This window comes from Rutilus rutilus, assembly GCF_951802725.1.
Source record: "Rutilus rutilus genome assembly, chromosome: 1".
In the NCBI taxonomy this organism is placed as follows: Eukaryota; Metazoa; Chordata; class Actinopteri; order Cypriniformes; family Leuciscidae; genus Rutilus; species Rutilus rutilus.
The window spans coordinates 14,089,301-14,115,694 of record NC_140209.1 but is presented as its reverse complement, the minus strand read 5'-3'; the positions used below and the strand labels follow the sequence as shown (position 1 = coordinate 14,115,694).

Genomic DNA, 26,394 nt, shown 5'->3' with positions numbered 1-26,394 from the left:
ACATGATCAATGACACAAATTTGCTTATGCATAAATTTGAAAGAGAAACTTTTTTCTAAGCAATGGCCTACAGTAGGGTAGTTTTGCAGTATTTTAATTAAAGATAATTACATGTACTACTAAAGTGCTTCTAACATTTACAGTGTATGTATAGTATATCAATTATATTCAAATAAATGTAACAAAAGCACAATGAATGCACAATTTTGAAAGCATATTCCAATATTTAATGCCAAACTGTTTAAAGACAAATGTAGCCCCAAAACTACTGCACAACAGTATAAAAATAAGTTAATTAAAAAATATCCAGATACAGGGGTAATCCATTATAGTGACACATACAGTAACGTTAAAAAAAATTGCTATGATGAAGTTATATTTTTACAAACCAAGAGATGAGATTCAACTTTGTTATGTGAAAATACATTTGTTTCTTCGCTTTAAAGAACAAATAGGCAAAACCGTAAGCACAACATTTTACATTCTCAACTTTCATTCTATATCCTTGTGATTATTGGTCACTTTTATTGTAACTATGCAATGAATATGTCCTTTAGCAAAACACCTGATGAGCACTGAAACTTTTTTGATAAAGGCATTAGGCAGACATCAAGTACAGTTTATGAAGCTGAAAAGAGAAAACAAAATGCTTTAACAATATGGAAAAAGATAAATCACTATTTTCAATGTTGGTTCTGCATATATCATAGAGATCCTGAGGAGGAGTAGGACTCCACATGAAGACTTTCAGAAACTGAGACAGAGCAAAGGGTGCACCTCGCTGGACACATCCTACGCATGCCCAAACAACAACACCAAAACACAATGATGAAGTGGACACCGCCAGGAGGATGCAGGAGACAGGGAAGACCAAGGAAGACACGGAGACAGACAAGAATGTCAGTGTCCCATGGGAAGATGTGGAGAACTTGGCCACGGATCGAATACGTTGGAGGATACTTGTTGCCCAACGTGCTCAGCACAGCACTTGATGATGGTGTTGTGAGTTTATCCATAACTGTGGGATGGATATGTTTTCTGTAAAGAGTGTTGCATAATTAAATGTTAAAAGCATTTTTATGTAATAAGTTCACTGATATGTGGGCATTTCTATGAATAAAAGTATGTCTTTAATAGCAAGCAATAATCATATGAACTTGTTTAAAAATAACATGATTAACATGCAAACGGGACAGTTATCAGCAGTGTAACTGATCTGATTATGACAAAATAATCGAGTATCTGATGTCATGTGACAAGTCAGATAAGCTTTTCCACTCTTGCAAACAGAGGAAGGTTATGAGGTGTGGAGAGACATCATGTATCACTGGAACATAAACAGACGGGGACCAATTTGCAATTAATATAAACTTTCTGACAGTGTGCGGGACATCCGACTACTTTCCAAGAAGGGGCGCAACTGATTTACAAATATTGCGATAAATATGTACAGGAATTGAGGCAGTAGCCAATGACAGCACTAGGAGTAGCTGCAAGATTGTGTACGAGTATACAAATACGTACAAGTATCATACGAATTTGACAACTTGTTAAATCTTGTGAATTATTAAGGCTTTCAGACTATGTTCGTACTGATTGGGCTATGGGTTTTGTGAGAAAAGGTGTAAGAAACAACCAATGCTTGATAAAATGTTTGATTTAGGGTTAAAACCAACACATACATACCATTGTGAATATCTGCCTTTGCAGCTGTCCGTCTCCTCCGTTTACTTCTCCTCAAACAATAATGGGCTGACTGAGTCCGAAAGGTCCTTTTGGTCTTTTCAGCTGAAAAAATTAAATATCGTTATGTATAATATATAGGATTATTTAAAAGAAAAAGTACTGATTTACCTTACAAATTTTGGATGTTATATTATAAAGCATTGAAAGCATGGTAAGTGTTGTGGTTAATATGCATTTACAACAAATATCACTTTAAAACTATCAATACTGTGATAAAAGCATGGTCAGTTTTGTGATTACTGTCCTTTACTACACCAATCACTGTAAAACTAAGGTTACTGAGGTTTAAAGCATGGTCAGTTTTGTGATTACTGTCCTTTACTACACCAATCACAGTAAAACTAGGGTTACTGTGGTAAAAGCATGGTAAGTGTTGTGGTTACTGTGCATTTACAATAAGTGTATCTCATTAAAACTACAAATAGTGTGGTAAAAGCATGGTAAGTTTTCTGATTACTGTCTTTTTACTACACTTATCACAGTAGGCTAAAACTAATGTTACTGTGGTAAAAGGATGGTAAGTGTTGTTTTACTGTGCTTCTAATACAAATACAACTTTGGAACTAATTGTACTACTTTAAATCTGATATGAATATGATTAACTGATTGAAGGCTTATTATAGCATGTCACGTGACAGACAGTGTTTAATCACCCTGTTTTGAATTAGAAAGCAATGAAACGCAAAGCCTCCGTGGCGATGACAGATATAATGCAGTGACTGAAGGTGAGCTAATCTGATTAATATCGACAAACAGAAAAGGCATTGTATCAAACAGCGTATTTACTACTTACCACCATCTGCCACACATGAACTGATGCCAAATATCGTGATGAATCGGAACGAGACTTCTTCAGCGCGATTTCCTACTGATAAAATATACTTAAAAAAATGTCAATAAAAATACATAAACCATGATAACATAAGATCTCGTGAATAAATGTTGATTAAACAGCTTCTCTGCTGCAGCCCGACAGGCAGAAAGAATCGTGCTGTGATCACGAAAGATGCTTCACACTTAAATATATTAGTTTAAAAAACATCCTGATATCACGAAAATAACGAAATAAACGCGTGTCCGTGTCACGAATCAATAGACTAAATTACGTGACCATTTCAAGAACTGCCGTGAAACTGGGTTGTTGTGGCACCTTAAAAGCGTGGAAATAATTCCTAATTTATAATAAAATGAGTGTATACTGAGAAGTCTGAACATAATTTACTCATATTTTCGCTTTTATAACCTTTTAATAAACACGCATCTGGAATGGAGAAAAATGTATACCCCTTAGCGCCTCTAGTGGACGTTTCACCCGAAAAGTGCAGGGAAAGGAGGTAGGCCCTACGTATTTCAGGTTCTGCAAAAATGTAGTCAGAGTAACGTATTTCCAATGAGCCTGGGTTGAATTAATGATACACCACACTGTTAAAAATGTTAGTGTGAAATTACAGTATATTCTAGGTTAATAATTGGATGATTATATAATTCACAGTAATTCCACAGGGTTATCTTGTATCTAACTGTACTCTCAAAAATACTGTAAACAAACAATATCATACTGTATTTCTACAGTACATATGTACTATGAAAGAACCGAGCATACAGTGCTGCATGCATAGATTATGCTGTGGAGTTTCTTGATTCTAGTTGGTTTTAACTGTGCTCCTGAACATATATTTGGTTCACTTTTAGCAGTTTGTGTTGTTTGTTTATTTCGTAATGTTCAGAATGTATCTTTTTTATTATTATTATTTGTTGAGTGTCACCATTGTTGTGATTTGTATGTCGAGTATTGATGTCTGTGCATCAGACATCAATCTCAGCAGCTGCTTTACTATTGTGAAATATCTATCTACAAACAAATATGAATTTGAAACAAGATATTGTTAAATCTTTATGCTGAGATAACGTTACTAGTGGTATAGTTTGACTAACTTAAAATCAGCCAATTAGCTAATTTTATATTCTTGCTCATTTAATTGTTTAAACAAATGATTTCATTTGTCACACTTCTGTCTTGGCTAGATGGGAAATTTGAATATGAAAATACAAGGTCCAAGATCCAGAGGTAATTTAACACTAATCACCATTATGGTGACTTCAAAACAATTACAGTACTAAGCAATATAATTTCTTACAGTAGCAGGGTTAAAGACAACTTTATCATGTGAATTCACTGTAAAAAAAAGAGCAGTAAATTACTGTAATGTAAGCATTATTTTGCTGTATATTCCTGGCAATTTTTTTACAGTGCAGCTGTGTTGTATGAAAAAGCACAGTTGGGAGTGGAACGTTCTGTGCGTGATCTCCTGGCGACATGCAAATTAAAGAACACAGATGCAGCCGGATCATTTCCATAATGGCCAACACAATCTACCAAGATCAATGCAAATTAGCTTATGGTTTAAGACATGTTTTTTTTTTTTTTTTAAATGAACTGGCGCAAACCTTAGTACCTTGCATGATTCATTTAAATACTCCCCCCCAAAAATGTTGCGTCAGAACGGGAAACTCCTTCAAAATGCATGCAAAAATCCTCACAAAGCCTCAGTATGTTCCTTTTTAGAAAGAAATGATATCTGCAAGGATTTCCAGTCAGGATTTAGACTGTATCATAGTACTGAGACAGCTCTCATTAGAGTTACAAATTATTTGCTCTTATCATCCGATTGTGGTTGTGTCCCTATAAGTGTTACTTGATCTTAGTGCTGCATTTGATACCATTGACCACAAAATTCTTTTAAAAAGACTTGAAAATTATGTCGGCATTAGTGAAATTGCATTGGCATGGTTCAAATTATACTTATCTGACCGTGATCAGCAGGGCCGGTTCTATTTTTACGCTCGATGGTGTTTTAAGCCCCCAATGGCTCCTTAGAGGCAGCTAACCCTACCCTCAACCTTAAACCTACCCACCCCCTCGCTGCCTGGAAGGCACCGTTGGGGGCTTAAAACACCAAACACCTATTTTTACTTACACAGTACATAAGTTTGGACACACTATTTTTAATGTTTTTGAAAGAAGTCTCTTATGCTCATCAAGCCTGGATTTATTTGATCAAAAATACAGAAAAATAATATAGTGAAATATTATTAAAATTTAAAATAATGGTTTTCTATTTTACTATAATGTGGACATGTGGACTATGCTGCTTTTACTACATCTTAGCCTGTATTAAGCCACAGTCTATCCCTTATATCCATATCCAATATATGGGTAAGGATTATAAAATGGCCCTGGGCTTGGCCAGGTTGGCCAATGTTTGGTGTAGTGTTGCTTTCGTCAATGAAAATTATGACTAAATATCGTTGTAAACGAACCTTTATCACGGGTTCGAAAACGAGACTAGACGCAACGTAAATGCTGGTCATGTGACGATAACTATAATTAAATCTATAATGCAATATTGTTGGCGAATAAAAACGAGACTAAATGTGGTTTACAAAATAAAAAGTATGCTAAAATGTCTCTTTATTTTCGTTGACCAAAAGGAGATGAGACGAAATGTTATGATGTTATTTTGTCTCGTTTAGTCGCATTATTATTATTTTGCAGTATTTCTGTTTCCCGTGGCTCACTTCAGGGGCTGCATCAGGTCGATCTGCGCAGACGCAGGTGACGTCACTTCCTCAAGCCCCACTCGCGGCATTATTTAGAAGCAGGGGGCCAATGTTTCGTAAAAAACTGAAGCTTCCCCTGGCGCCGCCATTGATTAGCAGACCCCCACCTGCTGTTAGCATTCCATTGACTCACATTCATTTTGACAGCGAATAACTGTACATCTGAGGCGTTTAAAGACTCCATTTGTCCATTATTTATTTCTAAAGAAACACGAAAATGTATAAAAGGCTCCATTACCTTGTAGCTTACGTTATGGCCCTGTAGAAGCAGTTTTTGTAAAAATAGGCTAACGATTGTGTCATAACCACGCAACTCTCTGTCGCACAGTAGAGAAATGACCGTATGGACAGGAGGAGAAGCTCGCGGGCAATCGGGGGGAGGAGGAGGCAAAATGACAAAGTGCAGGAGCAGCACGCGCTATAGTGCTTTCACATATGCTGCGTTTGAAGTGCGTAACTGATCCACGCTATACCAGAAACACATACTCACTATTTTTATTTCAAATCCAGAAGTTATCAGCTACTTTTATTTTTTTTTAAAATTGTCAGCATTGCGATTCTCTTTGTACACATATACACTCTGTAATAGACGTAATTCATTTTTAAGCACAATTTAAACAACGTATTATTCAATGCACTACTTTTATCTAGATTTATAAGCAAGTGGTAATATATTTAGCCATATAGTTATATTAAAATCGCAGACATTTTAAATTTAAACTTAAAATTGACAAAAACAGCCAACTCTCATGCCTTTTCTTTTGCATTTACATTTTAATTCAATAAATCTTGGATGTCACAAAGAACTTGTTTTTCAACCTCCACGAATGAGACGAGTGTTACTTTTCTGTTCGCTATTTTTGCTATTTTTCCATAGAGGTACACTATATTGACTGGGTTAAATAGAATTGCATTACTAAAAAGAGACTAAAATACAATTTTCATTGACTAAAACTCATCAGTTTTAAATGTCATCAGTTTTCGTCGACTAAAACTAGACGAAAATAGTCATGGATAATTCTGACTAAAATAAGACTAAAATGCTCAGACTTTTAGTCGACTGAAACTTGAATAGACTAAAAAGAGTATGAACATGACTAAAACTAATAAAAACTAAAATGCCAGCTTGACACAAAAATTAGACTAAAACTAAAATGAAAACAGGCCGCCAAAAACAACACTCGTTTGGTGTCCAAGGTAAGGCATATTCTGATACTGCTGAACCTCACGACTACAACTTGTATTATGGCAATTTGGAGTATCAAGGTGATCATAAGTGAACAGTCGAGGGGCTCGTCTTTTACTCTGAGGTCTAGAATGTCTCTCAACTGAATCATTGCATTGCTCAGGTGATAATGTGATCTCGACATGTTCCTCTCCTTCTTGTCCAGTAGCAAAGGGATCCTCAGCTTGAATCAGTTCCTCATCACAGTCTTCTTCACCTGGGCCTCCGTCCTCTGATAGCCCAGCAGTGTCCATTCGATCTCCGATTTCGGCGATATTCTCGATCTGCTCGGCCAGTCCACTCGCCCCCCTTTCTAACTCATCCGCATCTTCGTTGCACCCTTCTCCACCGTGCTGTTGTTTTGGTGAGTAATAAAGACACCGCAAGTCTTTGTCAGCTGGGCTAAAAGCTGATTTTCAAATTCACCACCTTGGTCGTGGTGTATTTGTTTTGGGAATCCAAATTGCAGGGCATAGTCATTAAACAGGTGATCAGCTACCATTTTAGCAGACTTTGACATTGTAGGGTATGTCTGCGCAAACCATGTAAAGTGGTCGACTACCACTAATATATATTCATATCCCCCCTTACATTTATCTAAATGCAGGAAGTCTACAGATACAAGTTCAAAGGGCTGCGTAGTGATGATATTGGTGAGAGGGACCCTTGTTTCCTTACAAGGCTTCTTTTGCTTTAAGCAAGGACAGCTTTTTGCAACATAATGTTCGATTTCTTGTTGCATATGAAGCCAAAAGAAATGGTCTCTGATTAGGGATGTTGTACGGTCGATGCCTTGGTGTCCCATCTCATTGTGCAATTCGTTCATTACAACTGTCTTGTATCTTTCAGGTAGGACCAATTGGTTCTTTGTAGATGTTTTCCGCTTCAGGATCCCATCTTTATCTACATGGAACTTCTCCCACTCCTGAAGAAGACATCTACTCTTAGTGGTAAGAGACTTAATTTGGTAGCCACAAGGAATCACACTGGTCAGTTTACATTTGAATACAGGTCCAATGTGCAAAATCCTCTCGTTGGGCCTGTTGAATCTATTGAATCTATTGAATCTAGAACTATTGACACCCCGATCTGATGGACATGGAGGATCAGATACTACCCATGATGAAGAATATTCCTGTTCTTCCACTGCTTGAGCAGTCTCTGCAATACAGTCTGATGACAATTCCTCTGTATATTGTTCTATCATCTCTTCAATGTCGAAAAATGGAAGTCGGCTAGCTCAGCTGCTAAATGCTAATTAGATTACATTTTTTATGTGATCTTAAGGAATATTTATTATTGCAGTGTATGTATTTGTTTATTTTTATTTTGGATGTAGTTGAATGTACAAGGTACCTTTTAGTCATCTGTAGCTTGCCTGGCCATCTTAATCAGACTACAATGAGGAACACAATGGAAATAAGTTTCTAACTTTCTTGTGTTATCCTCAACAATTCTGATTAATGTATAATGTCACTGTGATGACTTCTTGTTATGCATTTATTTTTGTTACTGTCTAATAAATCAAATAAAAAAATCAAATCAAATTGACCATTTGAGGGCGAGAAACTCTAATTTACCTGAATGGAGATGGTAGTTTTGTTCGGCAGTCGTGAGTGTTCGAGAGCCATACACTATTACATGGAGTTTACCATCCTGCTTTTGGCACAATACTGCCCCCAGACCTTGGTTTGAGGCATCCGTATGAAGAATAAAGGGCAATGTAAAATCTGGGAAGCCGAGGATAGGTGGTTCGACCAGATAGTTGATCAATATCTCCAAAACCTCTTGGTGCTCAGCTTTCCAAAATATTGGTTGATTAGAAGGCACTCCTCTATTTTTCAGTCTGCTTTGTCTTGATTTTTGGCACATCTTTTCCTCTTCTGGGGTGCCCTTGAGTAAGTCATATAGTGGTCCAGGAATCTTTGAGAAATCCTTAATATATTATATAATAGTGAACCACCACTCATCAATGATACAAACTTGAGAACCTGTGTCCCAGAATGCTGTTGTTCTTACTCCATGGATATAACAGTCAATGAGACACTGTTTTCCCACTAAGGTGGCCACACTCAATGTTTTGTTTGAATTTGTTCTTGTTTTCACCCTTAATTCTTACACATCTTTGTTTTCATTTCGCTTACAATTTTTCTTGTGTTCACTCCAGTGATGAGCCTGACATAGCTTAGAGCAGTAAAGGGACTTATGGCATGATGTACACAGTCTTAATGTATGGGAATCCCCCTTCACGCCACAACACGAGCACTGTTGGTGGGACTTTAACATCTGACAGGTCACCTCCTGTCCAATGGAAGTAACCCTCCCTCGTTTAAATGATCATCTCTGGGTAAGTTTGTTGTTCTTGCCCTGCAGCCTGCCAGGAAATGCTCACTGCTTCCACATCTGTAGCAGTGTGTACAATAAGTATTGATTTCAACATCTATCGTTTAAACATCTCCTAGGTTGACCCCTTGGCTGCATGAAATGACGTTGAGGAGCAGATCCTTGTTGAAATTGAGTGGTCCTTCCTCTCTGTCCTGGACTGTATTTTGGCCAATATGCAGGAGATGAATACTTAAACTGATTAGCTGGTATGTCGTCTTGTAAACCAGGTGAAGACAAATTCTGTGCTGCACTGGCTTGAGGCAGTTGAATCGACTCTCTGATTTGTGACACTTCAGCACTAAGGTTCTTTAATAGTGCCATGTCTGATTTGATTTCTCTGAGTTCATTTAGCAAGTCAGGACTGCGTTTACTCTGATTTTCAATCGGCCGATGTTGAACTTAAACTCTCTTTGCCACACAAATGGTTGGGTGAGATCTCTTATGGGATTACTGTTCTGGTTTGTTTGACTCACTGGCTTTACTTTATGTTTTGTTTCACTTTGTGTTTGCTGTAGTGATCATTTTAAAGCTAACTGCAATGCTTCAATCTGTTTTTGCAGCATTTCCTGTTCTGAAACCTACTTGTGGCGGCTCTACAGAATTCTGAATTGCCGGCTGAACTGGTAGTTGAATTTCAACAATTTTGTCTTTCAGGTTAAGGAGGAGAGACATACCTTGGTCCTCAAGTTCCTCTACCTCATCTCTTTCTATATACTTCACAATGTGTGCAATTAGAAATGAACGACTTTTCTCCAAAACATTCTCAAGTTCAGTACCAACAATATGTAGAAAGTTACACACTGCCATGAACTGATCACTACTCAGTGTATAAAATGTCCCAACTACTTCAAGTTCCAAGTCCTCTAGCATGTCCATGTTGGTTGTGAATAAATGGTCAGTGTCAGTGTAAAGCAGAATGTCTACTTGGGCAGGAAGAACTTGCAGCTTCTCCTGGTTAGGGTAAGGAACCTCAGATTACTCGCACTTCTGCCCGTCCAGTAGTGAGACTACTGCACACCGCCAGCCTTCTATCGTGATGGTTGTGGTTGCAAGGTGGAATGTTGTCATCTGGCACTACATCAATAGGCAGGACCAGGGACCATCCTCCTCGCTGGGGCCTCCAAAATGTTGCACCCCTGGAAAAGGGAAAAATAGAAGTTAATAAAGGAGAAGACAGAGACTCGTTGTTGTCTGTGTGTCAAGCTGTATTGGCTTGTGAACTAATTTCTTTCTTCTTCACCACAATATATAATAGAGAATTGAATGTATACATCAATATATTAGTTCACATTAATATGCAGACGAGATCAGCAATGCTTCAATGTATTTTCAATGTATCACAATGTATCACAACAGTCACCATAACTGTAATTTAAATACATGTTTGTACACATTTTTATAACTTCACTTTTATAACTGTGAATTTGTATAAGCACTAAACCTGCATTTTTAATATTCAGTCCTTTATCAACTTTTCTATAACTTCTTTGACACTAAAATAAAATGGAACTCTATTTCAGCAGTCAATTACCAATAAACAGATTAACCATGAAATACAAAAAAACAACATGGACTATGTTCCACATAACATTTGCTCATTTGCTCCTAACCATTTCAGTTATTAAATGGTTAACTTTTACATTACAGTTAGACAAGGACATAACATACATTCAGTTTTGCCCACAATTTCCTTGTGGTTAGCATTTCAAACATGATAATTAAGCTATCAAACCTCACATTTTTCATATATGTTCAGAGAAATAACCAGATTTACAACCACTGTATAGTCTTAACTCGTGACAGAAATGCATTAGTCTATAGCTGGAAAAGGGGAAAATAGACATTAATAAAGGAGAAGACACAGACTCGTTGTTGTCTGTGCGTCAAGCTGTATTAGCTTGTGACGCACAACATAGTTTGTGTCAGCCATAGATATCCATATAAGGCTAGATGTCTTAAGGCGGAGTCTCGAACGGCATCACCGGCGGCCATCTTGCCACAGGGAAGCTTTCTGGCGAGCTCTGTGGTATCTGAAGTAAGGTGAGTGATCAGCATGAACACAACTCATCTTATCTCGCTGAAATCTTGACGGATTTACAAACGGTTTGGTTTCTTACAAACGTTATTAACGTGGCTATAATTCTGAATGCTTGAACATGTTGAACATAATTATTCATATGTATGCAGTGTCATAACTACATCTCTGACGTTTATAACAAACCAAACCGTTTGAAAATCGGTAGAAAATTGAGCAAGTTATGGTTATTTAAAAGTACATGCACCATTAAAACACAATGTTGCTCCCTGTGGCAAGATGGCCGCCGTGTGAGGACGAGACATCTAGCCTTTATTATATGATATCTATGGTGTCAGCTACTGCCTGCAGCCTTTGATTTCCCTCTAGTGTACATTTCTTGAATTACAATTTATTTTTCTCCAGTTAACCAACAAAACAACAATAAACTCACCACAGTACTGTACATATGTACATATTAATCAAACTTTATCTAAGGTAATCTATTTTTTGTTTAAAGAAGAAGTTATTGTTGTTGTTGTTGTTGTTGTTATTTTGCTGTTTTTTTTTTTCAGTTTATTCACAGTTCCAGAATACCACTTCAGTAGATGAACATAAGTGCTTTTATAATTTTTGTTCATAGCTGCAGTATGGGCAGGATTTTTCCCTCCTATTTAATCAATACTGACTGCAGATATTGTCATATTATTAATATCAGTAATATGATATTAAGTATTGCATTGTTACCTTAAATATGCTATACACAAATCAAGTGGAAGAGAAAGACACGACCGCTACTGAGCAGAAAAAAAAATTCTAAACTAATATTACTGGCTCAAGTAGGCTATGATGTCAGGTTATAATCATCAGCAGAATTTAGAAGATAGACCCATAGATATGATATCCTTTATTTTAAACATTTAAAAATGTTGTAGTGTGTCGGCTTTTTAACTTTGAATATAAACGTCTTGTATTTTACTTTTGTAGCTTTTTTACTAGTCAGTTCCCGACGTGATGTTATTCATTGTACGCGCAAATTCAAAGCGCTGCGTCGGGGCATGTTAATGACGCTCACGCTCTTTTAAACTCGTAGGCTAACAAAGCGGTGAATGATTTTTCCAGAAATGATGCTGATCTACAGTACAAGTTTATATTTAAAATACATTGCAATCACTCCAAAATAGATGATGACAACTCACACACCTGCATTACAAGCTGTGCTTCTTTGCGTACCTATTTAGGCTTTTGCTTCATAGCACCTAATGAATGCGTTCATTACACAAACTTTCAGAAGCCGGCACCCGCTTTGAAACAGAAACATTAATTGGTTTAACTGCAAATGAGTGACAATTCAACAATATCCAATGAACAATGAGGCTAGTATTTCTGCCCGTCTTGACTGGTGGACTATATATATAGGGGATGTTACGGTTATGGAGGCCCCTCCTCAAAGCCCGAGGCTCTAGGCAATCGCCTGCTCTGCCTATAGCTAGCGCCGGCCCTGGTTATCAGTTTGTAGCAGTAAATGAAGATATGTCAAACCGATCACAAGTTCACTATGGAGTGCCACCAGAGCCGTCGCAATGGCGTAGGCAAGGTAGGCAGCTGCCTAGGGCCCCCAGCTGAAGGGGGCCCCCGATGGCCGCACGGTCGTTTAGGTTGTGTATCTGCCCTCGTCAACAACAGTATCAATCACTGTAAACAAACCACCACAGTGAGACAGCGATATCACTCTCCAGTACTGCTCCGTGAGAGGGGCCCCCCAAACTAGAGGGATTCCCCGCAACGACAAACAGTATGAGTGTCCTAATCACTGTAATGTTGAAGTGACATCCACCGTCGCGCACCCCCCCATCAGGTCCCCCACTAGCTGTCAGTGGAAGAGAAACTGTCGTTCCCACACTCAGCGCTACGCGGGCATCTAAATTTAAAAATGTCATCATGAAGCGCTCATACCTTTCAGGATTTTCCAAAACACAGAGAAAGAAAGACGAAGAGGAAAAACGCCAAAGACACAGCGGCAAGTAAACCATTATTATCTCCAAATACAACTGTCTGACGTGTTTTCACATCTCTGCGAACATAAACATTGACATCAGTGACCAAACACAACGGTAGATGTGAGCGTTGTTAGAGGGTGAAAAAGTTCAATAATCATACACAACTTTGTTCTGTTTGCAGAATTTAAGCATAAAATACACACGAGACAACTTCTCGCCCCTTCACTGTTGTAGCTACAGCGTTCGAAAACTTCCTTTGAGCTAAATCCTCTTGATGCACAAGCCCAGATTACGATCGCATGAGATTTTTTGCCATGTATAAAGGCAAAAGCTAGAGAAGTGTTGTCACTTACTGGTCACGGTAAAAACTTTGTCAATTCCAAACAAAATGAGCTGGTCCTATGAATCCCATGCAGTTAGGTCCAAACAAAATAATCCATCAAGTCCGGTTACATTTTAGGTGTAACAGTTACGCAGGCTATCAATTTCCGTTGGTGATGTTTCTATTCCATCTGGAGAAAAATGCCCTTTTTCCTTCGGGTTTGTCCTATTCTTCTCCATCAACACATCTCAACACTTTGTACCGTACGCAACAGGTAGTTTTGCGTATGACGTTGCTGTCTGTGGCATTATGGGAAGTGAAATTATTTTCCTGTAAAGTAAATATCGAATCCTCCACACTTCACTTTCATGATATGCTATGAGAATAACAATAAACGTATGGCTATGCACCAAATGTTTTTTTGTTTTTTTTTGCTTTATTAGGTGCTTTGCTTAAATTTCTGTCTGTGCCAATTGATAATTCATGACTCTTAAAATTTGTTTGTACTTTGGGGGTTGATGAATTGTCACACCTTAAGTACGGTGCTGATCGGTCAGTTTGAATGTCTCACATTTGGGTTTTAGTCACATGGTCAAGGAAAGCATAAAACAAGATTGAAACTGTTGCTCTGTCTTTTTGATGCTCTGGCTCTCTTCTTATTCTTGGGGCTCTCTCCTTTTGCCTCCTCTTTTCTTTCTCTCTCTCTCTCTCTCTCTCTCTCTATCTCTCAGGTAACATTTTTCATATATGCTGGGTACAATTAATAATATAAGTTATCATCATCTCATACATCTATTTTGTAACTATTCTAAGTGTAACCATAACCATATTTTGTCATTAAACCTTTTCAATTACAACTAATGTGCTAACTAGTTTTGATTTGGTATTGACTTTGAAGTGCTACATATTGCAATACAATATCGTCACTCTCTATAGCAACGCTCTCCCACAAATATTAAGCTATTGTAACTGCACTTATTTCTGTCGTTGGTATAAGTGGCAGTGGGTGGAATAGATAAGAAATGTGCAGTTTTCTACCATCTTGCTAATAATGTTTCTTTAGTCATTCGGCAGTTCTTGCAGCTTGAACCACTGCAGGAATCCACCCTCACAATACGCTAGGAGTTTTTGAACGGTCACTTCATATTGCGTAGTTATACACAGTGGGGAAACTCCTTTTCCTCGATTTACTGAAGCCTATAATGTAAAACGCATTTTGCAGCTGCACAGCTAGCACAGTGAGTATCTGGCTCACTCATTGGCTGTGCTGCGGCAACTGCATATACAATGGCGCGGGCGCCTCTGATGTGTGTGCCAATGAGCTAACATCACACTATTATACGTCAGAGCCCGCCAAGGGGGTGCGGTCTTAGCCCATATTAATCCCCGAAAAACGCAATTTTAGCAGATTTTACTCCTTCAGCAACAACTTCATGTCTCTGAATCCTCTGAAAGCCTTCGCTGTTGAAACAAACCCTTATCAGCCTGAGCGAGCAGCATACAGCAGACTACTCCTGTCGCTGTTCTCCTGTGGTCATCCGGCATCAACGCATATCCTTTCAATTATCACTGTGATTTATAAACAGCGCGATTGTTGTTCCAAATGCCTCACTCCTCTTGTGCCACGTGCAGATGCATCTTCACGAGGCCTACGGGCTTATTACATCATGCGCTCGCGGCTAGCTCTCCTTTGGGACAGCAAACTGCCTCTCGCGCTCCCTCCGTTTCTTCCTTCGTAGAGTCTCAGCGGAAGAAGCGCGCAGGTAGATGCTCGCGCAGCTAGCTCTCTTTACGACACAAGAGAGCTACCCCATCCTCCGTTTTGCACGTCACACAGAAGCGCGTTTTCTCTGAAAATGTTCTCTCATGCGCTTGCCAGCTTCCTTCGCCCATTGAGCAACGACGGAAGAAGCGCACGGTCAGATGTGCACGCGGCTATCTCTCTTTACAACACAAGAGAGCTACCGCTCCCTTCTGTTCATCGCACAGAACCTTCTCCGTGATTCAGACACAACAGTACGGTTTTCATGCCTGGAATCAATCATGCTGAAACCGTTCTCTCTCACTGCAAGAACAAGCCGCCATTCTAAGTACTTCAAGAGTTCTTCTCTGTCAATCCCCCCCTGTGGTTCAGTGGTGGATTCTGAGACTCTTGCTCCAGAGACCCGAGTTCGAATCTCAGCTGCACTGAATCTTTTCACCAAAGCGAACGAGTTCATGCCAGCCCCGCCCCTGCGTGACTCACCATCTTTGGCAACGTCCGGGAAAGGGGTTGGTCGGGCTCAACGTTTGACCCCGCTCCCCATCTAAACCCAGCATGAGTGCAATTGGACGAAGCATGGCCAACTAGTCATGTTAAATCACAATTCTAACAGAGCTATAGCTGCAGTCTAGGGGCCCGTTAACCATCTGGGGTCTGAGGTGTTTTTGGGGTCCTTGAGATGTTTTGACATGGCCTGAAATTTGCTTTTTTCAGTTGCTTATAAACATATTAATGGCAAAGGTATAATTACACTCTATTTAGCACAAACAGGGCTACCGTAATATGCAAGCAACATGTATGTACATGTTTGTATTTTTGAGAAAATAATGTTTATGCATGGTTATTGAAAAAACTAAAAATCGCCTTGAGTTTTTTCTTCAAAATGATGTGAAAATCATCCTGCCTAATCATTCACATAAAACAATACATTGATTTAAATTTTGTAAGACACTTTTTGTTTGGAAAGGCAATATGCGCAGGGGCGTGATTCACACCTGAGAAGACAATGGCCCGCATAATGAGGCTGCATACATAATGAGCCTTTCATTAAGGTGTGTGACTGAGCCACAAGAAAGAATGCAAGGACAAATATATATATATATATATATATCGTCGCTGCCTGATGAAACTCACGTATGTCCAAAACGGTTACTTTTCAGGAAGTGAAAAAAACACTGTATTTCAAAAGCAGTTGAACGTAGCGTTGTCATACTTGGTACGGCATCTTTAAATGTAACCATATTCTTGCCAGTGTACTGATATAATCCATATTTGACCAAAATCGAGTTTAAATGGACATACGTGCATATTTTACAGTAACGGTGGTCGATACGCGTTCTTCCGATTAGAATGGCCAAGTCGCGTTTCATATTGACAGATGAATAGGCTACGCTCAGTTTATTAAATACGCTCAGTTTATTAAATGTCTCTTGCAAACTATGAAGGGACAATGAATCAATACACTCATTGCTGACCCGGGGGGCCAGCGCGTCCATAGGCGAACTAGGCAATTGCCAGAGCGGCACTTTTGTAAGGGCAGCAAAATGTGTGCCAACCGGGAATAAACAATTCACAAAAATAGGCTAGGCTATTTGATCATATAATCATACATAATCAGAGAGTAGCCTTTTTCTTTTCGTTTTGAATTATTTCGTTTAAAGACTTTTCAAGCTTTGTGTATTTGATGTCTGTGTGAGGCATACACTGAGTTTCGTTAAGTTAGGATGAGATGCGCTTAACGTGCAATGCAACTGACCGCGCGGGCGCCTCCATAATTATATTGTCAGCTATATATTCCAACTTATTTATTAAATCCACTCCAGGCAATTGGTTGATGAAAAATTTATTAAAATTCTGATACAATTTATACAAAACGAAATTCATTTTAAAGAAAGGCTTTCTACAAAACTTAATGAAGTGGTCAAAATCATGTCTGACCCGTCTCAAATTGTGGATCCTATTACTCGTGCTGTTCACTTTTCATACTTTCAACAGTAGACCTACAGACTCTATTTGTACAAATTGCTGCACATTCATTTAATTCTGATCTAGTTTCAAATTCAAATCTTCAAATCAAGTTCACGGATAACTGTGCGTGAATTTATTAATCATTATGATACTAAAAATATAACAAACATGGCTATGCTATATGTACAAAAAATACAGCCATTTCTGTATTTTTCTTTAAACAAAAAAACAAACTGCACCCTTTTTTTACATTTCATCTTTCATTCCGAAATAGAAAATTGAATGAACGAAAAAGTACACGCTATTAGCCTTTTTACCCGTTATCAATCGAAATTAATCTCGTTTTTAATTTAACTTAATTTCGTTTTTCTTTATTTAAATTTCGTTTTTTTCCTTTATTTAATTTTCGTTTTTTCTTTATTTAAATGTCATTTTTCTTTATTTAAATTTCGTTTTTTCTTTATTTAAATTTCTTTTTCTTTTTTTAAATTTTGTTTTTTTCTTTATTTAAATTTTGTTTTTATTAATTTAAAATTCGTTATTCTTTATTTAAATCTACCCTTTACTGTGTCAGTAATTTATTAGTCAGAAAAATATTAGACTACCTTAAAAGTATTGCTTAAGTTAACAGACCCGTGCGTTAACATCTCCACAATTAACAGTGACGATTACTTCGTATAGACCATTTACCGGTAAATAACAGTTGTGAATATATTGCGAATATATAATAAACTTGAACAGTTGTCAAAAACAAACGTTTGCTGATACTTTACCTCACAGAGTTATTCGGCTATCCAATGCTGAACTTCCAGAGACGCTTAGACCGGCGAGATGCCTCCACAGGGCGGAAGATACGCGGCGTGATTGACAGCTTTGACACCAAATGGATATACGTGAAAATCAGATGACATGATTTCACAACTTTTCATTGGTAATTTAGATATGTGAAGCATACTGTATACGGAAATGAACCTGGACATTCTATCCGTCGAAAAATCGGCAAAATGGACATACACGGTTTTCATCGGACAGCGACGATATATATATATATATATATATATATATATATATATATATATATATATATATATATATATATACAGTGCAATGCATAAGTGAAAACACCCATGCTAAAGTTGACTAAAAAGAGGAATAAAAAATCATATTTTGGAAATTGAACTTAATGCCTTAATTTAAAAAATTAGGAAAAATCCAACCTTTAAGGACACCAATTTTCTTTGTGAATGAATAATGTATTGTAAATAAGTAAATGTTCTTCCTTAAAATACATGGTGCATAAGTGAGTACACCCCTATGTTAAATTCCCATAGAGGCAGGCAGATTTTTATTTTTAAGTATTTTTTTTTATTTTATTTTTTTTAGGATACTATGCATCCTGATAAAGTTCCCTTGGCCTTTGGAATTAAAATAGCCCCACATCATCACATAGCCTTCACCATACCTAGAGATTGGCATGGGGTACTTTCCATAAGATCATCTCTCAATGCAAATCAAACTAGCTTTTAGGCTAACTGAAATAAAATCATGCCAATCTCTAGGTATGGTGAAGGCTATGTGATGATGTGGGGCTATTTTAATTCCAAAGGCCAAGGGAACTTTATCAGGATGCATAGTATCCTAAAAAAAAAAAAAAAAATTTACATTTTTTTTACAATATTTTTATATTTATTTACGATACATTATTCATTCACAAAGAAAATTGGTGTCCTTAAAGGTTGGATTTTTCCTAATTTTTTTAATTAAGGCATTAAGTTCAATTTCCAAAATATGATTTTTTATTCCTCTTTTTAATCAACTTTAGCATGGGTGTATTCACTTATGCATTGCACTGTATATATATATATATATATATATATATATATATATATATATATATAAATGTGTGTGTATATATATATATATATATATATATATATGTATATATGTATGTATGTATATATACAGTGAGGAAAATAAGTATTTGAACACCCTGCTATTTTGCAAGTTCTCCCACTTAGAAATCATGGAGGGGTCTGAAATTGTCATCGTAGGTGCATGTCCACTGTGAGAGACATAATCTAAAAAAAAAATCCAGAAATCACAATGTATGATTTTTTAACTATTTATTTGTATGATACAGCTGCAAATAAGTATTTGAACACCTGAGAAAATCAATGTTAATATTTGGTACAGTAGCCTTTGTTTGCAATTACAGAGGTCAAACGTTTCCTGTAGTTTTTCACCAGGTTTGCACACACTGCAGGAGGGATTTTGGCCCACTCCTCCACACAGATCTTCTCTAGATCAGTCAGGTTTCTGGGCTGTCGCTGAGAAACACGGAGTTTGAGCTCCCTCCAAAGATTCTCTATTGGGTTTAGGTCTGGAGACTGGCTAGGCCACGCCAGAACCTTGATATGCTTCTTACAGAGCCACTCCTTGGTTATCCTGGCTGTGTGCTTCGGGTCATTGTTATGTTGGAAGACCCAGCCTCGACCCATCTTCAATGCTCTAACTGAGGGAAGGAGGTTGTTCCCCAAAATCTCGCAATACATGGCCCTGGTCATCCTCTCCTTAATACAGTGCAGTCGCCCTGTCCCATGTGCAGAAAAACACCCCCAAAGCATGATGCTACCACCCCCATGCTTCACAGTAGGGATGGTGTTCTTGGGATGGTACTCATCATTCTTCTTCCTCCAAACACGTTTAGTGGAATTATGACCAAAAAGTTCTATTTTGGTCTCATCTGACCACATGACTTTCTCCCATGACTCCTCTGGATCATCCAAATGGTCATTGGTAAACTTAAGACGGGCCTTGACATGTGCTGGTTTAAGCAGGGGAATCTTCCGTGCCATGCATGATTTCAAACCATGACGTCTTAGTGTATTACCAACAGTAACCTTGGAAACGGTGGTCCCAGCTCTTTTCAGGCCATTGACCAGCTCCTCCCTTGTAGTTCTGGGCTGATTTCTCACTTTGATCATTGAGACCCCACGAGGTGAGATCTTGCATGGAGCCCCAGTCCGAGGGAGATTGACAGCCATGTTTAGCTTCTTCCATTTTCTAATGATTGCTCCAACAGTGGACCTTTTTTCACCAAGCTGCTTGGCAATTTCCCTGTAGCCCTTTCCAGCCTTGTGGAGGTGTACAATTTTGTCTCTAGTGTCTTTGGACAGCTCTTTGGTCTTGGCCATGTTAGTAGTTGGATTCTTACTGATTGTATGGGGTGGACAGGTGTCTTTATGCAGCTAACGACCTCAAACAGGTGCATCTAATTTAGGATAATAAATGGAGTGGAGGTGGACATTTTAAAGGCAGACTAACAGGTCTTTGAGGGTCAGAATTCTAGCTGATAGACAGGTGTTCAAATACTTATTTGCAGCTGTATCATACAAATAAATAGTTAAAAAATCATATATTGTGATTTCTGGATTTTTTTTTTTAGATTATGTCTCTCACAGTGGACATGCACCTACGATGACAATTTCAGACCCCTCCATGATTTTATCCCCTCCAAACTTTTATTTTGGATGCGATTAATCGCGATTAATCTTTTCACAGCCCTATATATAAAATTGGTTCACAGTTGGAAACACAATTGTTTTTTATCCACAAATTGTGCTTGCAAATTGTAAAATATCCAAGGTAAACATTTCTATTAATTGTGCAGTTAATTGTTCTCATACTGTATTTTCAGATTTGGAATATATTCTCTACCCAAATGTGTCACTAATAAAACACAATACAAATTATTTAAAGAGAAGGTTTATATTGACCTTTTAAGATTTTGTTTACATCTATCCTTACATATATATATATATATATATATATATATATATATATATATATTTTATTATTTTTTTTGTGCTATTTTATTAAAAAGGTTATACAATTACAGCAACAATTAAAATTGTAACAATATTTCCAGTGTAATCTTTCTTTGTAAAAACTAAAGTATACATTTTATCATATTTATTTCAAAGTTAAGGATTCATTAGTTTGAATATAGCCTACATTGGAACAAACACTATAATAACATCTTAGTTGATTACTTTATTTTTGACAAAACATAATATATATATATATATATATATATATATATATATATATATATATATATATATATTATTTTTTTTTTTTTTTGAATTTTGAATTTTTTTTTTTTTTTGAATTGTGAATTTGGAGATTTTATTATAGTCAACAGGCCCGCTGCACTGCGCGCGCCTCTACAAACAAACACAGTTCTCACAGCGATCCACGTAAAGCACAAAAAGAATATGTTTCACAATCACAACACACGGGTTCATGGTCCCCCTTCACTAGGCGGCCTCCTCCCAGTTGTTATACTGACTTCCCCCAGACAAAATCCTGTACAGTCAGTCCAACACTCAGTATGTGCACAAATCACAATGTAAGGGTATCAGGTCCCCCTGTGTTAGGCGGCCCATCCCAAACTGTGTGTCAAACCCTAGCCACACGTGTGTTGGCCTGGCAAGCCATCCCCGATGTGCCCTATGAGTTGGGTCATAAAGACAATAAAGCGAGGCTACTCGCTCCAATTCGTTCGCAGACCCCCAAAGTTTCAGGCGGTTGTCGAGACTCAACGAGGGTCACGTGCTTCCCGCCGAAATACAGAATCTGTTAGCAAAAGGGGCGATAGAGCTAGTCCCCCCCGTGCTAAAACACTCAGGTTTCTACAGCCACTATTTTCTAGTCCCGAAAAAAGACGGTTATTTACGGTTATTATTGGTTATTTACGGTGGATCTGAAAGATACATACTTTCACATTCAGATAAACCCTCGTCACAGGCGATTCTTGAGATTCGCCTTCGAGCGTCAGGCTTATCAATACACCATTCTGCCGTTCGGCCTATCCCTAGCACCCCGTACATTCACGAAGTGCATTGATGCAGCGCATGCTAAATTATCTCGACGACTGGCAGGTGCTGGCACAGTCGAGAACCGAGCTACTGTCACACAGGGATTTGATTCTCGGCCATTTGAAATGTCTGGGTCTCAAAATCAATGTAACCAATAGCAAACTGACCCCCAGACAGAGTGTGGTCTTTCTGGGCACAGTTATCGACTCTATAACGATGACAGCGCGGCTTACAAGAGAGTGCGCGCTCTCTGTGCGAACGCTAGCAGCCTCATTCAAGGCGGAAGAGCGCACACCTCTAAAGAAATTTCAGAAACTTTTCGGTCTCATGGCAGCAGCATCGTCAGTACTCTGTATGGGATTACTGCGCATGCGCCTGCTGCAGCACTTGCTCAAACGCTGCGTGTCAACGCAGTATCCATGGCAGTCAGGCAGCCTGCAGATCATGGTGAATCACGGTTGTTCCCTGGCGGGCTCAGGACTAGTACCGCGAGGGAGTGACCATGGGAGTAGTTTCCAGGAGGAAAGTGTTTTTTACAGATGCATCCAAGATTGGGGAGCGCTGCACGAGGGCATGCCTGTCTCCGGCCTCTGGTCGAGCACAGAGCAGAGCTTACATATCAACTGTCAAAAAATATTAAAAAAGCAGTTTGTTTGGCCCTCAAAGCATTTCTGTCAAACCTCAAAGGTCACCACATCTTAGTCCGCACGGACAACACGTCAGTGGTGGCCTACATAAATAGCCAGGGTGGCATCAGGTCGGGCAACCTGTACGCCATAGCGAGAGACCTCCTCTTGTGGGCATAGACCAATCTGAGTTCTCTGAGGGCAGCGCACAGAATCTGGGTGCAGATATGCTCTCACGGGGCAACACTCCCCTAGGTCCCTGAACTCACAGACGTACCGTCTGATATGGAGTTTGTTCTGCGAGGCTGAAGTCGACCTTTTCACCACGAGAACCAACACCCACTGTGCAGTGTTCTTCTATATAAAAAAAAACACAACTTGATCCTACAGAATTAGTCAATTACAGGCCGATCTCGAATCTACCTTTTCTGTCAAAGATACTAGAAAAGGCAGTATCCTCACAACTATGTTCCTTTTTAGAAAGAAATGATATCTGTGAGGATTTCCAGTCAGGATTTAGACCGTATCATAGTACTGAGACAGCTCTCATTCGAGTCACAAATGATTTGCTCTTATCATCCGATCGTGGTTGTATCTCGCTATTAGTGTTACTCGATCTTAGTGCTGCATTTGACACTATCGACCACAACATTCTTTTAAATAGACTCGAAAATGATGTTGGCATTAGTGGAATTGCATTAGCATGGTTTAAATCATACTTATCTGACCGTTATCAGTTTGTAGCAGTAAATGAAGAGATGTCTTATCGATCACAAGTTCAGTATGGCGTACCACAAGGCTCAGTACTAGGACCGTTGCTGTTTACTCTGTACATGCTACCCTTAGGAGATATCATTAGGAAGCATGGCATTAGTTTTCACTGTTATGCTGATGATACTCAGCTCTATATTTCTTCACGCCCAAACAAAACTTACCAATTCACAAAATTAACGGAATGCATAGCTGATATAAAAAATTGGATGACTAGTAATTTCCTACTACTTAACTCTGAAAAAAAAAGAGATTCTAATTATTGGACAAAAAAACTTCCTCACGTTACGGTAGGACTTTGAGGTCGTCCAATCAACTTATGTTGGAAGTGCCCAGGTCAAAACTTAAACACTGGGGAGACCGCACTTTTTCAGTTTCTGGACCTAAGCTCTGGAATAAGCTCCCCAGTGAGATGCGTATCGTTACTGACCTGGGCCTTTTTAAATCAAGACTTAAAACGCATCTTTTTAAAATGGCTTTTAGTACCCAGTAGTGTGGTGGCACTTTTATATTTATATTTATTCTATTTTTACTGTATTTTTATTCTCTCATTTATTACTGTACTTGTTTTTCGGTGTGTTGTTTTAAATTGTTGTTTAATCTGTTGTAAAGCACCTTGGTTCACCTATCGGTCGATGTAAGGTGCTATATAAATAAAGTACATTACATTACATTACATTACACGTAATAACCTAGAATACTGTCTAACACTTGATGGCTGCTCTGTCAAGTCTTCGTCGTCGGTTAGGAACCTGGGTGTGCTCTTTGATACCAATCATTCATTTGAAAGTCACGTGTCTAGTATCTGTAAAACCGCATTTTTCCATCTTAAAAATATATCTAAATTACACCATATGCTCTCATTGACAAATGCGGAACAATTAGTTAATGCGTTCATGACCTCAAGGCTAGATTATTGTAATGACCTACTGGGTGGTTGCCCTGCACGCCTAATAAACAAACTACAGCTATTTCAAAACGCAGCAGCTCGAGTTCTTACCAGAACCAGGAAGTATCACCATATTAGCCCGGTTCTGTCAACACGGCATTGGCTGCGTATTAAACATTGCATACATTTTTAAATATTGCTGATTACTTACAAAGCACTAAATGGTTTAGCTCCGCAGTACTTGAGCGAGCTCTTAACGCATTATAGTCCTTCACGTCTATTGTGATCTCAAAATTCCGGCCAGTTAATAATACCTAGAATATCAAAATCGACTGCTGGCGGTAGATCCTTTTTCTATTTAGCACCAAAACTTTGGAACAGTCTTCCTACCATTTTCTGGGAAGCAGACACACTCTGTCAGTTCAAAGCCAGATTAAAGACACATCTCTTTGGCCTAGCATTCACATAATACATTATAGACTTCTATAATTCAATGTTAGGCTGCATAGATTAGATCAGCCGGAACCAGGAACACTTCCCATGAATCCAGATGTACTCGTTACATCATAAGAAGATTGGCATCTACGCTAATTTTAGTGTCTTTGTTTATCCCGAGGTTTTCTCGCAGCCTGCCGGATCCAGGCCGTATCCAGATCTGACGAATGACCTTCACCTGGACCCAATGACAACGCAGTGCTGAAGTGCCAACTAGTCTCTCCCTATGGAGGATCCCTTTACCACTCTACAGATAAAGTGTTTTCGGGAAATTCGTTTCGCGTACCTACCCCGAAGTGACAAAATAAAATAAAATTCTGTATCAAAATTTATAAGGAAAGACCAGTAGGCCTACTTTGTTTAGGCTTGGTTTGTAGGGAATTACAAACCTGCACACATATATTTAAACGCACATAACTATAGAACCAATTCTTAATGTGCATGTGAACGCCATCAGCGTTTCTCACAGGTTCGCGTGTAGAGAGAATGGTGTCGTCTTAGCGGCCCCTAATTTAATAACAAATGATCGTACTTGAGGGTGACTTGACTTGACTTGACTTGACTAGGAAGAAACAACCTGGTGGTACGGTTATTTAAAAGGAGCTAGGAGGTTGAACCAAACGAGTGAATGCAAATTCCCATTGTTAGCAAATGTTTCCATGTGAAAGAAGTTTCTGTCTATATAATGATATGCAACAAGAGGCTCAGGGCAATTCTGTAACCCAGACCAACCCATGATGTGTATGCAAAATACTTTGCATCATGTATTTTATAATGTCAAGGTTTTACATCTTCTCTCTATATTCCAGAGCATTTGATGTTTTGTATCTATTATCTTTGAAATGATTATGAAATTGGCATGATACATTTACCTGTCATAATGAATTATAAACGTTTGATTTTATTCTAACTGACTCTGACATTATTTTCAGTAAAGAGTTAAAAATAATAGTCAAACATTCGCTCACATTTAATGATGCACAGATATCTGTCACGTTATGTTCATCTGTCTTGTTCATAGTCTTGTTTTCATTAGTCTCATGTCCTTGTTTTCCTGTCATTTCATTTGTCACCATGTCAACAGTAATCAGTTCAGTTTAATCCCCTGTGTCATTAATTTGTTACCATGTCAACCGTCATCAGTTCAGTTTTATCACCTGTGTCCTGTTTCATTCCGTGCCATCTTGTTGGTTAAGTTACTGACATTACTAGACCCGACAGTGTCCGGTCTGTTCATATACTTGAGTTCTGGCTTGTTTCTGTGAGCTCAGGGGTCCTGAGCTGCAGAAGGCAACCAGTTAATTATAGTGCGGCGTTATGCATTGGAGTCCCCACTGCATATAGCTACGCAATACGAAGTGACCGTTCAAACCTCATCGTATCGTAACCTCAGTTCCCTGAGAGTAGGGAACGAGTATTGCGTAGCCGGCCACACTAAAGTAACCAGGGGCCCGTTCTTCGTACGTCGCTAACTCAGTTAGCTGGATTTGATTGTTGGCGATTTGGCATGATCTTGGATTGTTTGGTTCTTCGACGCTCATCCTGAACCTGCTGTCAAAGCAACAGGTGCGCAATCTTAAACCTGCTCGCGAGCAGCATTGTCGTTTACATTATTAATTTGTTGGAAACGCACATTTATTTTCGACTTGTCGGAGTCAGGCTTTAACTACAACACAAACTGTTTGCATTG

At 38.5% G+C, this 26,394-nt stretch overlaps 1 protein-coding gene across 1 annotated transcript in view; it reads right to left on the bottom strand.

The window, feature by feature from the left end:
* Nucleotides 1–208: 208 nt before the first annotated feature.
* Nucleotides 209–26,394, bottom strand: part of LOC311290672 (uncharacterized protein) — a 51,987-nt gene continuing 25,801 nt past the window's right edge. Inside the window, exons 4-6 of the mRNA XM_084409293.1 lie at nt 2,540–2,611; nt 1,687–1,788; nt 209–1,038 (exon numbers count right to left, since the gene is read on the bottom strand). Coding sequence (XP_084265419.1) covers nt 977–1,038; nt 1,687–1,788; nt 2,540–2,611 — 236 coding nt within the window. The 3' untranslated portion in view covers nt 209–976. The remainder of the gene's footprint in view (nt 1,039–1,686; nt 1,789–2,539; nt 2,612–26,394) is intronic.